This window comes from Mus musculus, chromosome 5, assembly GCF_000001635.26.
Source record: "Mus musculus strain C57BL/6J chromosome 5, GRCm38.p6 C57BL/6J".
Classification (NCBI taxonomy): Eukaryota; Metazoa; Chordata; class Mammalia; order Rodentia; family Muridae; genus Mus; species Mus musculus.
This window is the reverse complement of record NC_000071.6, coordinates 137474748-137488744: the sequence shown is the minus strand read 5'-3', so window position 1 is coordinate 137488744 and position 13997 is coordinate 137474748. Positions and strand designations below refer to the sequence as shown.

Here is a 13997-nt window from a genome sequence, read left to right as displayed (position 1 = left end):
TATGTGTGTATATGTGTGTGTGTATGTGTGTGTGTATGTGTGTGTGTGTATGTGTGTGTATGTGTGTGTGTGTATGTGTGTGTGTATGTGTGTGTGTGTACATGCATGTGGTGCAAGACTGGAGGCCAAGAGTCCACCTTTCATATGTCTTACTCAGTTGCTTCTCCATTTCACTTTTGTTACATTAATTAATTATTAATTACATGTGCATCTATGTGTACGAGTTTTACATGGCACACACGTGGAGGTCTTAGATCAGCTTCAGCGGTTGAGTCTCTTCTTTCACTACGTGGGTCTCAGGCCACAAGTACTCACTGGGTAACACTGAGTCATGATCTCACTGGTCTTCCGCTCGGTTTTTGAGGCAGGATCTTAGTGAACCTGGAAGTTACTGATTTGGTTAAATTAGCTGTCCAGTGAGCTCCAGGAATCCTCCTGTCTCTGCCTCCCAAACACTGGGGATACTATCAACCACATGCTAGCATGCTTTTTGTTGTTATTTTGATTTTGTTTTCTTTTTTTGAGACAGGCTCTCTGTGTAGCCCTGGCAGTCTTATAACTTGCTCTGTAGACCAGGCTGGCCTCGAACTCATGGAGATCTGCCTGCCCCTGCCTGCCGAGTGCTGAATTAAAGGTGTGTGCCACGACCTCTCGGTTTATGCCCAGCTTCTAATGTGGGTGCTGGGGAACCTAAGTCAGGTCCTTGTACATATGAAGCAAACATTTACTGACTAAATCATCTCCTCCGCTCCTTCCCCTTATTCTCATATATATTTGTATGTGTATATGTATTGTCTATAGTATATGTGATATATATGAAATACACATAATATTATATAGTAAAGATTATTTATTTTGATTATACGGGTGGATTTTTACCCATGAGTCTATGCAGCACATGTACACAGTATCTTCGGAGTCCAGAAGAGGGCGCTAGATCCTTGATCTGCAGTTACAGATAGTTGTTAGTGGCCATATGGTTGCTAGCAACTGAACTTGGGTCCTCTGAACAAAGAGCAAGCGCTTTTAACTCCGGCCACCTCTACTTAGTTCTAAGTGCCATCTAAATGCCATCTGCCCGTTGTCTGTCTCCCCACTAGCATGTCACCAGGGCAGGCACTCTTGTCTGCACCACTGATGACCCTGTCCTCGGGTCCCTTCCTGGTAGGTGGAACAGAGTCCATAGACATTTCTTTTATCTTTACATTTTTATTAGGTTCATGTTTTATTTGATGTGTTTTGCCTACATATGTGTCTGTGTACTATGCATATGCCCGATGCTCAAAGAAGTCAGAAGAGGGCATCGGATTCCTTGGAACTGGAGTGATGGATGGTTGTGAACCACCATATGAGTGCTGGGAATAGAACCTGGGCCCTCAACAAGAGTAACAGGTGCTCTTAACCACTGAGCCATCTCTTCAGCCCTTCTTTTATCTTTTGAGATGGAGTTTTACTATGTAGCTTCCCCTAGCCTCCTAAGTGCTGGGATGACTGGAGCACACTACCACACCAGCACTGGGATGACTGACTGGAGCACACCACCACACCAGCATTTGAAGATTTCCTGAAAGAATTGAGTGAATTTCCCCCACTTTCTCTCTCTTTTTAATCTGAGTTATTCAGAACAGCATTCTAGGCTATTTTACAGCCTGGTTCTTCCTAAAGAGCACTCTGGCTTCATCTCATTCCACATTCCCCACTTTCCCCATATACCTGAGTCTCCTCCCATACCTATTAGAATTACGTTCCATCCAAACTGCTCAATCCTCAATTCTGAGCTCATAGTGATTCTGGCCATCCCATCTGCCTTAACTTCCCTGGTTGAATATGAGCTCGTTCACCCTCAGCTCTTACACCTCAGATCTGCACACTCCAGTTCCGATACACTGCCTGCCATGTTCAGAACTTGTCTTGCTGTATAGATCTCGAAGGAGATTAAAATGTATCTCTTTTTATCCTGCAAAGGGTCTTGCACAAAATACACATTGGATCTGGAGACCTGGCTCATCTGTAGAGCCCCTGCCTAGAATCCCCCAGTGAGGGGCTGGGGGTGTGGCTCAGAAGTAGAGCCCCTGCCTAGAATCCCCCAGCTCAGTGGGAGCTCAGTTACAGAGTATTTGCACGGGGTTCCAGTCTCAGCACTGCATAAACAAAAGCAAGAACCCACTATCAACCTGCCCACCCGTCCTCAGTAATGCCCCACAGGCCTGTTCTGAAAGTTACCTTTCTGGGTTTTTAGGGATTATAGAAAAACGAGGAGAGGGAGGGGAGGAGGCCCCATTCATTATTCAACAGGGAAAACCCTGACCCTTAGAACAAGTCGTAAGACTGTAAGAAGAAAAAGCATCCGAGCCCCTTCTAGACTCCAGCCTTAGTTGTTTCTGATCTAAATCCCTGCCTCAAGACAAGGATGCTCCCACCCCCCACACACCCCCGCCCCCAGGTGTTCCGGCGCCCAACTTTTCATAGGTCAATTATCCTTACCTCAGCCTTAGGCTTACCTTCCCGCAAATCTCTCAGATGCGCACCCCCCTGGTCTACCCTCCTGGAAATCAGAACCTCCCCCCCCCCAAAACCCCCCTGACGGCGTGTGTGCCTGGAACAGCCTGCTCCACCCCAGCAAGCACCAGACCCAGGCGTCCTGCCCCTTGCTCTGACCCCAGGTGGCCCCCACCTCTGGCGACCCCTCACGCACACACAGCTTCACCCCCACCCCCACCCGCGCACGCACACATGCTGATAACATCCCCGACCCCCGGCCGGAGCCACAGTGTCCCGGGACCAACCCTGGCCGGTGGCTGTGTCTCACTGTGTTCCCGAACGGACCCTTGGCCAGGGCCACCGCGTCCCCACTCTGCCCGCGCCCCCTGGACAGTGACCACTTTCTTCCAGGCTAGTGGGGTGATCTGGCCCTACAGAACTTCCAAGGATGAAGACTTGCAGCGTGGACACTGGCCCAGCCCCGGGTCGCTAAGGAGCTCCGGCAGCTAGGCGCGGAGATGGGGGTGCCCGGTGAGTACTCACAGGCTAAGGACCTGTGACCTCCAGGGCTCCTGTTTGAGTAAGGATTTACATCTAAAGCTATTGGTCAGGAAACCGACCGTGTTCAAGGACCTGCGACTCTCCAAGGATCAAGGAAGAGGGGGGGTGGGGCAGCCTCCACGTGCACTAAGGGGTTTGGGGAGCCCCCTGTGAATGACAAAAAAGGCGGGGGGATCCAGAACAGGGACAAAATTTAGGATTTTGGGGAGATGAGGCGCTGCTCTGTGAGTGAAAGGCTGCTAAAGGAATTACCTGCGTCCAGGAGTCCCTGCTTCCCAGGATCTGCCAGCCTCTGGCGCGCACCCACAGTGAAGTTTGGCCGAGAAGTGGATGCCGGTCGCTTGGGGGGTGGGGTGTGCAGCGCGGAGGGATTGAATGAAGGCCACTCAGGCAGAGCCTAAGCAATTGCAAGGTCGGGGTCAGCAGAGACTATAAGGGCAGAGGGGTCTCGCTGAGCCAACCGGCCCCTGCAGTCCCACGGCCCCCTCCCCTCTCGGCCTCACACTCAGCCTGCCTTTCTTCCAGAACGTCCCACCCTGCTGCTTTTACTCTCCTTGCTACTGATTCCTCTGGGCCTCCCAGTCCTCTGTGCTCCCCCACGCCTCATCTGCGACAGTCGAGTTCTGGAGAGGTACATCTTAGAGGCCAAGGAGGCAGAAAATGTCACGGTAAGCTCCCTGGCCCCACAAAAGAAAGAAACTGGTTCTCAGGGATCTGGGAATTTGGGTTCCTTCCTGGAACTACCTTTAGGGACAAGATAAGATGTTTACCCTTAAACCTCTTTCATCCCCCCGACAAGAATGATAAAACTGGGCAGGGGATGTGGCCCAGTTGGTAAAGAGCTTGCAAAGTGTGCAAGACGCCCTAGGTTCGATTCCAAGTACTGCACAAAACATTTTGGGTGGCATAAACCTACAATCCCAGTAGTTGGGAGGTGGTGGTAGGAGAATCAGAAATTCAAGGTGATCCTTAGCTACATATCAAGTGTGAGGCCAACCTGGGTTACATGAAACTATGTCTAAAATAAAGAATGACAAAGCTGGTGGTTCCCAAAGCATGCCGGTAAAATTCAAAGACAGAGTGTCTGATGGCTTTTTGTGGACATTTTGACCTGGGGCTGTGTCTTTTAGATGGGTTGTGCAGAAGGTCCCAGACTGAGTGAAAATATTACAGTCCCAGATACCAAAGTCAACTTCTATGCTTGGAAAAGAATGGAGGTGAGTTGCATTGTGTCTGGTCCCTGTCCTTGTCCCCATCTGTCTGTCTGTCTGACCGCCCATCCATGCCCCCACCCTCTCCACCCTTGGTTCTTAGAGGTTGGTGGGTCTCATTTTCACATCTTTATAGTGTGGGAGAAAATATCAGAGACAATGGTTCATGGGATAGAGTAGCTCATAATATATTCATTCATTCATTCATTCATTCATTCATTCAGTAAACCTTACTGCTTGCTTTTCTGTTCCTTCTTTCAGTCCTGTATAATAGCCAGGGAGGATAGGGAATGACATTGGTTGGCTGTTTCTAAGTCTTTGACTCCCCTAGGTGGAAGAACAGGCCATAGAAGTTTGGCAAGGCCTGTCCCTGCTCTCAGAAGCCATCCTGCAGGCCCAGGCCCTGCTAGCCAATTCCTCCCAGCCACCAGAGACCCTTCAGCTTCATATAGACAAAGCCATCAGTGGTCTACGTAGCCTCACTTCACTGCTTCGGGTACTGGGAGCTCAGGTGAGTGTGAGTGCCTGTGGACCCTGCTACTTGCCCTTCTACAGGATGCACTAAGAACTGTTAAAGAACCCTGAGGTCTGAGCCAGGGAGAGCTCAGCGGGGAAATGAGCTCGATGCTAAGCCTGATGCCCTGGGACCCACAAGCTGAAAGTCCTCTAAGCGAATTAATGTAATAACAAATTTAAAACAAAGACTACTGACAGCTCAGTCTGCGGAGATGAATCAAGGGATGGCATGCTGGCTGCACAAGTGTGAGGAGCCAAGTTCGATCTCCAGCACTTCCATTTAAAAAAAAAGAAAATGAGATGAGGTGGAAGGTACACATGATCCCAGAGCTGGGGAGGCAGACTCGCAAGGACTCCTGGGACTCACTGGCCAGCCAGTCTGGATCAGTGAGCTCCAGGCTTTACTAAGAGAGATGCTGTCTCGAAACATTAGACGCAGGGCTGGAGGCATGGCTCAATGATTAGGAGCGCTTGCTGCTCTTGCAGGGTTCAATACCCAGCATCCATATCGGGTGCCTCATAGCTGCCTTTACACCCATCTCTAGGGAATCTAAGGGTGTATTCTGGATGCCCCGGGCACCTGCATACATTCACATCCACATATCCAAATAAAAATAATGTGGAGACTGCCTGAAGAAGACACACCTCTGCACACACCCACCTCCCATTCTGGACCAGGTCACATCTTATCTGTAGCCCTCCACACTCCAGTGACATCCTATTCTCTCTTGACAGAAGGAATTGATGTCGCCTCCAGATACCACCCCACCTGCTCCACTCCGAACACTCACAGTGGATACTTTCTGCAAGCTCTTCCGGGTCTACGCCAACTTCCTCCGGGGGAAACTGAAGCTGTACACGGGAGAGGTCTGCAGGAGAGGGGACAGGTGACATGCTGCTGCCACCGTGGTGGACCGACGAACTTGCTCCCCGTCACTGTGTCATGCCAACCCTCCACCACTCCCAACCCTCATCAAACGGGTCATTACCTTCTTACCAGTCTGTCCCATGGACACTCCAGCACCAGCAGTGACATCCTCGGGGCCAGAAGAACTTCCCAGAGCTCCATTCTGAAATCTAAAGATGTCGCTGGACAAGCCCGAGGCCCCAGAGAAGAAGAGCCTCAGAATCAGCTCGGATTTGTTTAGGTTTTTTTTTTTTTTTTTGAAACAGGAAGGTCTCACATAGCCCAGGCTGGCCTGGAACTCGCTGTGTAGTTAAAGGACAGCATTGAATTCCTGATCTTTCCGCTTCTGGTTCTCAAGTGCTGAGATTACAGGCACCCTGTCCCCGTTTATGGGGTGTTAGAGATGGAAGCTGGGGCTTCCTGCATGCTAGGCAAGCACTCTATTAACTGAACTATGTCCTCAGCTCCCAGAGACCGACTTAGACCTCAGGGACAGAGATGTCCAAACTCAACTAGTGCCCTGCCAGAACTGTAACCAGTCCCCTCTCCCCACCCCCCACAGGACAAGCTTTGGGGTCCAATCTTTGTGGGATCTATGAAGAATACAGGACCTGGAGAATTTAGGGGGCAAGACGTGAATTCTTTAGATCTCATGGGGGTTTCCCCAGACAGCACGAGCCCTGCACTGGACAACAGAGGGTCAAGGAGCCATAGACAGAATGGCCGCTGACTCTCAGCGTTCATGGGAGGGAAAGGGTTTGACATTTTGTGTCTTTTAAAAATACCACTGGCAACAGCTGAAATCACCAACCAGACTCCTGGCTTGTCTCTCTTCATGACTGTACACACCACACAACTCTCCTAGCTGTACCTCACCCCATCTGGTCGCAAGGCATCAGATCTGGGAAACCAGAGGTGGAGGGGGTTGGGCCCTACGTGCTGCCTCGCATGGCCCGGCTGACCTCTTGACCCCTCTGGGCTTGAGGCCACAATGCCTGCCCACGCTAGTCAATAAGCAGGCTCCATTCAAGGCTGTCTCTCAGTGGGCAGCTGCCAACCCGCTAGGACAAGTGCTGAGTGAGCTGGGGCCACCGTTGAGGAAACAGGAGCCAGTACAGAGGGGTTCCCCTTTAGGGGTTGGTGGCAATGGGCGACCCTGGTTAATGGATCATTATGTCCGTAGTCACTTACCTCAGGACATAAACCCCTTGTGAGTCCATCTATCTTTTGTGTCCCGATGGGTATCACTCTGGGAATTTCTCCTTGCCACTAGACAGAGTCAATAGACTGAGAAGTGCTAAGTATGGCAGCAGGGGACACGGGTGACTCCAAGTCGTTCCTTGGATTCCTTTCCCATAGTGCTTCATGTGGGAAAGCATGCTTAGGAGAGAGACCCACACAGCCGACCAGTCAAAGATGGTGCACAGAGTACCAGGACCCCAATCCTGGCTTTTATTCTATGTGGCTGTCATTCATTCTGTTCCCAAAACAAGACATTTAGAATCCAGCCGGAAAGCCTTCAAAGTCCACTGCAGGAAAAATTACATGTAGGTTGAAGGAGTTGGGGGCTGGAGGGAATTTGCTGGGAGTGAGTGTGTGTGTGTGTGTGTGTGTGTGTGTGTGTGTGTGTGTGTGTGTGTCTATAATTCAGGTGGGAGGAGGCAGCAAAGGGGAGGACTCAAAAGAATTTTGGGGGAGGTGAACTTAGTTCCTGGACTACAGTGCCCTCTTGAGGTGCAGTTGGGAACTGTTAGGGAACTTTGCCAGCAATCTCCTTCCTCTGGGATCCTTCCCTTCAGTGATTTTTTTTTTTTTTTTTTTTTTTTTTTTTGACTTCCACAACAGACATCCCATTGCCACCCCTGTTGCTATGAAAGAGCAAGGTTGAGGTATCTTTTTTGGGCTGTTGGAGCTGGAATATTAATTCTATATCAAGTCTATTGTAACTTGAGAGGGAGGCTTGTTTTGTTGTTTGTCTGTGTTTTTTTGAGACAGAGGCTAAATTGCCCAGGCAGGCCTGGAACTTAGAATTTTCCTGCCTCAGGTGCTGGGAGTACAGGCCTGGACCATTATATCTGGCTTAGTTTTGAAATTTTTTTCTTAAAAAGATTTATTTTATTTTATTTTTAGTGTGTGTGTGTGTGTGTGTGAGAGAGAGAGAGAGAGAGAGAGAGAGAGAGAGAGAGAGAGAGAGAGAAGAGGGTGTCTGATTCCCTAAAACTGGATTTATGAGCAGTTGTGAGCCACCCATGTGGGTACTGGGAACTGACCTCTGCTTGTCCTTAAGAGCAGCAAGCACTTTTAACCATTTGTTGCTTTGTTTGTTCTTATTTTTCGAAACAAGACATCTCTGTGTAGCGCTGGCTGTCTTGGAACTCACTCTGTAGGCCAGGCTTACCTTGAACTCACAGAGATTTGCCCTCCTCTGCTTCCTGAGTGCTGGGATTAAAGGCACGCGCTAACATGCCAGGCTTTTGTCTTGCTTTTCAGAGCAAGAAAACGCACTGAAAACCAGTTGGCATCTGACCATGAGCTTAACATTCATCAGCCAACATCCTGTCCACATCTCTCATCGCTATAACCAAACACAGACAAGAGGCAACTCAGAGGACGGAGGCTTTATTTTAGCTCACACTTCTGGGAACACAGTCTGTCATGGCGGGGAAGGCAGGACATCAGGAGCTTGTGGTCGCTGGTCCCATGGCATCCACAGTCAGGGAGCAGAGGCTGCTGGTGCCCCGCTTGCTCTCTCTTTTTTCCCTTTCTTTGTGTCTTTGTTCTTTTTTTCTTTGTTTATTTGTTTAGGGTTTTGTTTTGTTTTGAGACAGGGTTTCTCTGTGTAGCCCTGGCTGTCCTGGAACTCCCTCTGTAGACCAGGCTGGCCTCAACTCCCATAGATCCACCTGCCTCTGCCTCCCAAGCACTGGGATAAAAGGCATGCGCCACCACTGCCTGGCTTGAGTGTCACCCTCTGACACAGAATAGGACATGGAGAAGAAAACTGCTTTTTTGCCTGCATGCTCTCACTCTTGCTGGTCAGCCTGCATTTCTGTTGCTGCGGCAATCCTTCACCAATGTTAGAACCATCTTCCTTGGGATTCCAACATGGACTGAAGGCCAGGCCTCTGGTGCCAGATCAGGGTCACTGAGACAGCATCCTCGTGCACCGGATGATTGCTAGGTTCTTGGTCTCTCTAGTGTGAGACTGAAAGTAGAATTAGGTAGAAAAGAGCAATTATCGGATACTGACTTATGATTATTTAGTGATTTACTTAAAGCACTGCCTATTTGCCAAGAGTGACTTCACTTGCTACAGAGCAGAATGACCTGGAGGAACAGCTGAAACAATGGGTTGTTGCCCTTAACAACCTGCTGACAAATAGCCGCATATGCTTCTATAAAATCTCACTTCCTTGACCCACCTGGTGGTTTTAGAAAAATGATGAGAATATAAATGGCCCAGGATCAAAGCCTTTCAGGACCTGTCCTGGTTTCAGTCCACTGGTGACATCTTCTCTCCTCCACTCTCAGTGTTGGATGCTTATTCCAGAAAGATTTCTGAAATGAGACAGCCAGTGCCAGGTTACCTGGATTATATATATATATATATATACACACATATATATATATATACACATATATATATACATGTACATATATATATATACACACACACATATATATACATACATACATATATATACATATATACATACACATATATATGAATGTATTTTGTTATTATATATGCATGTATATATGTATATGTGTATATGTATATGTGTGTTTATGTATATGTATGCATATGTGTGTATGTATGTATATGTGTATATATGTATGTATATATTCATTCTAGCAGTTCTGTTCCTTTTTTTTTTTTTTTTTTTTTTTTTTTTTTTTTTTTTTTTGGTTTTTCGAGACAGGGTTTCTCTGTATAGCCCTGGCTGTCCTGGAACTCACTTTGTGGGCCAGGCTGGCCTCGAACTCAGAAATCCGCCTGCCCCTGCCTCCCGAGTGCTGGGATTAAAGGCGTGCGCCACCACGCCCGGCTCTAGTTCTGTTCCTTTTTAAAACCCTGGACTAAGACAAACATGGACTCTAGAGCTTCCTCTGAGACAGCAAAAAGAAGTCCTGCTGGAACAGATCAGCCAGCAGAATGCTTTCCTGGTAAACATGAGGGCCCGGGTTTGCATGTCTAGAACCATGTAAAAAGATGAATGTGGAGGTGTGTGCCTGTAATCCCAGCGATGACAAGAAGGGAAGGAGATGGGTGGGTCCCTGGGCTTACTGGCTACTACTAGCCCAGACTACTAGGAGAGCTCCGGACAAATCAGAGGCACACACATACACACACACTGCGTATGTCACATATACATATAGTCATGTATATTTGGTATAATTGTGACTATATATATATGTAGTCACTATGTTATAGACATAATATGTAGTCTAGGTGTTTTTTAATTTGAAAATTAATTTTAACAAAATACTAAAAAACTACAGGGGACTGGAGAGATGGTTTGGTGGTTCAAAGTACTTGCTACTCTTGCAGAGGACTAGGTTTTGTCCCCGGTGCCCAGGTGAACAGCTCATAGTCACCTATAACTCCAGTTCCTGGGGATCTGATGGCCTTCTCTGGCCTCTCTGAACACCTCCACTCGCCTGGACACATACTGCACATAAATAAATCTTTAAGGTGTGTGCCCCTATGTGCATCTGCGAGCATGTGTGGTGCCCAGATAGGATCGCTGAATCTTACCCGCACTAGCTGTGTACTCCCCACTGGCTAAATTCCACACTCATGTTTCCTTTAATGTTTTCTTTCATGACAAGGTTTCAATAAGTTGCCCAGGTTGCCTTTGAACTTGCAATCTTCTTGCCTCAGTCTGCTGAATAGCTGGGACTGCAGCACTTGAGAGGCTGAGATGGGAGAACTGCCACGAGTTTGAAGGTGGCTTGGGACTAGACAACGAGGTCCGGCCTGGATTACACAGACCCTGTCTGAAAAAACAAAAGAAAAGACTGGGGATGTGGCTCAGTTGGTGAGGAGCTTGCCTAGTATGATACCTAGGGTTTGATTCTCAATACCACATAAACTGGCATGGTGGCATGCCAGTCACAATTGGAGGCTAACCTGGGCTATAAGACTGTCTTAGAGAAATAGGGGTCGACAAGATGGCTCAACTTGCTGCCAAATCTAACAGTTTGATTCTCAGAATCCATGAAGTAAAAGGACAGAATTACTGAAAGGTGTCCTCTGACTTACATGCACACAGACCCAAACACACACACACAGACAGACACACAGATAAACACAGGGACACACAAACACAGAGACATACACACAGACACAGACAGGCACAGACACACATAAACATACACACACAGATACAGACAGGCACAGACACACATAAACATACACACACAGGCAGGTACACACACACACACAGAGACACACAACAGAGACACATACACACAGAGACATATACATAGACAGGCACATACACACACATAAACACACAGACACACACACACATAGACACACAGACACACACAGACATATACACAGATAGGCACATAGACACACACACACACTCTTTCTTTCTTTCTTTCTTTCTTTCTTTCTTTCTTTCTTTCTTTCTTTTCTTGGTTTTTCGAGACAGGGTTTCTCTGTGTAGCCCTGGCTGTCCTGGAACTCACTCTGTAGACCAGGCTGGCCTCGAACTCAGAAATCCACCTGCCTCTGCCTCTTGAGTGCTGGGATTAAAGGCGTCACCATGCCCGGCTCCACATACACACTTTCAATGCTTCCTGGCCACTTGCATTTCTTCCTCTCTGAGTAAGTAAGTCCTTCAATTCTCTGTCCCTCATTTCCAGCCATTCATGTGACTCTCAACAGCATCTGCCACTGTCTTCAGTTGTAGAATGTTAAGTTTGAATGATTTTCCCATCAGCATTCTGCAGCTAGTGTTCTGCTGCCTTTAGAACCTATGGTTGCTACCGAGGAGACTGAGGAGGCCATGAGGATCCCCGGTCCTTAGTATGTGACTTGATCCTCACTGTCTAAAAGGGTCTTCCATCTTCCTGTCAGCCCTGATATTCTGAAATTTCACAAAGCCGTTTCTGTGGGTCTCTGAATCCAGCACACTAGGTACCTTTTAATTAAGAGACCCGAGTGTCTCAGCTCTGGGAGACCTCGATAGTGCTTGCTTAGTGGCTATCATGATTATAATCCCAGCATTTGGAGGTGGAAGCTTCAGGGATTTCAAGGCTAGCCTTGCCTACATCATGAATCTGAGGCTAGCCTGGGCTCTGCGAGACTCTATCTCTCGGTCTTCTTTTCCTTTGTTGTTTCTTATCCAACTCCTTGTTGCTTGATGTTAGAACTTCCTGGATCTGTTTCTATCTCCCTTTTTATTTCTGTCTATAACTTTTTTATTGGGTTTTCCACTTCAACTTTGATAACTTTATATTCCTAGGGACTTCTCAAATTCTGTGATTTTTTTTTAATGGCCTCCTCAGAAGGGTGACAAGAGAGGAGGGCCAGGTGTTTATAAAGTGGCCTGGGATCCTCATTGTAATCTTCTCCACCTGAGGGCCACCTCCGAGGTCCCTCATGGCTCTGCCAGTTTGGACCCTGATGCTGCTGGTGGGGGCTGCCTGGGGCCAGGAACAAGTGCCTGCGTGGTAAGCTGGACTGGGGAGAGCAGTGATAAATGGGTCAGGGGTTTACCAGGTTGACCCTGACTCAAAACGGAAGTCAGGAGACTGGGGAGGGAGGTAAGGAGACGGTCAGTGGGGCTGGAAAGAAGGTGGCCTACTGGCCAGGACAGGGAGAGCCTCACATCCCCAGGTCCTGAAATTGAGGTGACATTCCAGGCTGGGAGGGAAAGACAAAAAATTTACACCCTCCAAAACCCCACAGTAGGCAAAGCTGATAGGTCAGAGTTCAAGACGGAAGGTGGCAAGGAATGAGAGGTGTTTTTGATTCCTTGAACTTGGGTGCAGGGCTTTGGACAAGTAGCAGTTGAATTGTAGGAAATTCTGACCCAAGTTGATGGAAGAGGAAGGTTTTTTAAATTGAGTTTGTAAGGTGGGGAGGGGAGCTGAGTGTGGTGGTGCAAACTTATAATCCTAGCACTAAAGGTGAGGGAGGCAAGAAGATTGAACACTTGAGGCTAGCCTAGGCTACTCATCAAAAGACTGTCTCTAAAAGAAATAAGCCAGATGCGGTGGTGAACTCCTGTAACCCCAGTACTTAGAAGGTGGAGGCAGGAGAATCATGAGCTTAATTAAGGTCATCCTTGGTCACTTAGGGGCGTTTGAGGCTAGCCTGGGTTACATGAGACCCTGTCTTAAAAGAAAAAAAAGACACAACATAATCATAGTATTAATGATAATTTGAATAATGACAAAGGTGACATTCTTTGCTTTCTCCAAACCAATCCCAAGGAGACCGAACTCTCCAGACCTGGGGCCGATGGTGCACACTTCGAGGGAGGATTGTGAGTTGGAACCAGACCTGCTCAGGCCTCCTTCCCCTCCTTACAACCTGCTCTAACCGTGAACTCTCCTCCTGTCCTAGTACAGGGCTCGTAGTCAGGGGACAGCAATCACATAAACATGGGATACATACGCCAAGGGCAGTTCCTGAACTGAAGGGTGGAGGGAACAGTGGGAAAACTGGGCCTAACTCCACCTGTAAGATCCCTGTTCAAATTAATTATGACAATCACTGCATATGATGACACAGGCTTGCCAAGCCAGCACTGGGAAGCCAAAGCAGGATCACAAGGTCCTGGTTAGCCAGGGTTACATAGCAGCATTTTGAGCACATTGTCTCAAAATAACAAAACAGTAGGCTTGGGTATTGTTGTGCACACCTGTAATCCCAGCTCTCAGGAGGCTGAGGCAGGAGGATGTGGAGTTCAAGGCCACCTTGGGCTGCATGAGAACATGAGGCAGGGGTGCTGGGAGATAACTCAGTAGCCTCCTTGCTGCACAAGCTTAAGGACCCTAAGGACCCGAGCTCCATCTCTAGCATCCATGTAAAGAGCTTGCAGTGGTAGGTGCTGTAGTTCCAGCACTGTAGAGGCACACACAGGAGGATCTCTAGGGTTCCTTGGCCAGCCAGGATAGTTGAATCGGCGAATCCTGTCTCAAAACATAAAGTGGAGAGAAATGGAGGAAGACATCTGATATTGACCTCTAACTTCTACATGCATGCACATCTGCACACACACACACACACATGCATGCACACACCAAGATAACAGTAACTGCCACGACTAAACACATTGCTACCAAGACAAAGCCTGTCT

At 48.1% G+C, this 13997-nt stretch overlaps 2 protein-coding genes and 2 long non-coding RNA genes across 21 annotated transcripts in view; 2 read left to right on the top strand and 2 right to left on the bottom strand.

The window, feature by feature from the left end:
• The first annotated feature begins 2928 nt into the window (after positions 1-2928).
• On the top strand, positions 2929-5725 carry Epo (erythropoietin). 2 transcript variants are annotated; one of them, NM_001312875.1, is made up of 5 exons: positions 2929-3012; positions 3568-3710; positions 4173-4259; positions 4585-4764; positions 5508-5725. In NM_001312875.1, exons 1-5 carry the CDS (start codon positions 3000-3002, stop codon positions 5658-5660), a joined length of 576 nt encoding a protein of 191 aa, NP_001299804.1. In that variant the 5' UTR covers positions 2929-2999; the 3' UTR covers positions 5661-5725. The 2 variants fall into 2 exon arrangements, with proteins under 2 accessions (NP_001299804.1, NP_031968.1); NM_007942.2 differs by having other exon boundaries at positions 5505-5725.
• Positions 3242-5851, bottom strand: Gm36056. Its single transcript, XR_377150.2, has 3 exons — positions 5759-5851; positions 5561-5638; positions 3242-3439 (listed from the first exon to the last, which is right to left on the bottom strand). It is a non-coding gene; the product is annotated as a predicted gene, 36056 (long non-coding RNA).
• Positions 5852-8280: 2429 nt separating this feature from the next.
• On the bottom strand, positions 8281-10709 carry Gm38725. The gene is made up of 3 exons (XR_868626.2): positions 10436-10709; positions 9099-9234; positions 8281-8881 (listed from the first exon to the last, which is right to left on the bottom strand). It is a non-coding gene; the product is annotated as a predicted gene, 38725 (long non-coding RNA).
• A 971-nt stretch (positions 10710-11680) lies between these two features.
• Positions 11681-13997, top strand: part of Zan (zonadhesin) — a 98428-nt gene continuing 96111 nt past the window's right edge. For 15 of the 17 annotated variants that reach the window (XR_003955622.1, XR_003955623.1, XR_001784667.1 and 12 more), the window contains exons 1-2: positions 12156-12363; positions 13129-13181. Coding sequence is in view for 12 of the 17 variants with exons in the window: in XM_017320805.1 (XP_017176294.1) it covers positions 12293-12363; positions 13129-13181 (124 nt within the window). In the remaining 5 variants the exon portion in view is untranslated. Of the gene's footprint in view, positions 11717-12155; positions 12364-13128; positions 13182-13997 lie in introns of those variants that run through there. The other 2 variants (NM_011741.2, XM_017320806.1) reach the window with 2 other exon arrangements.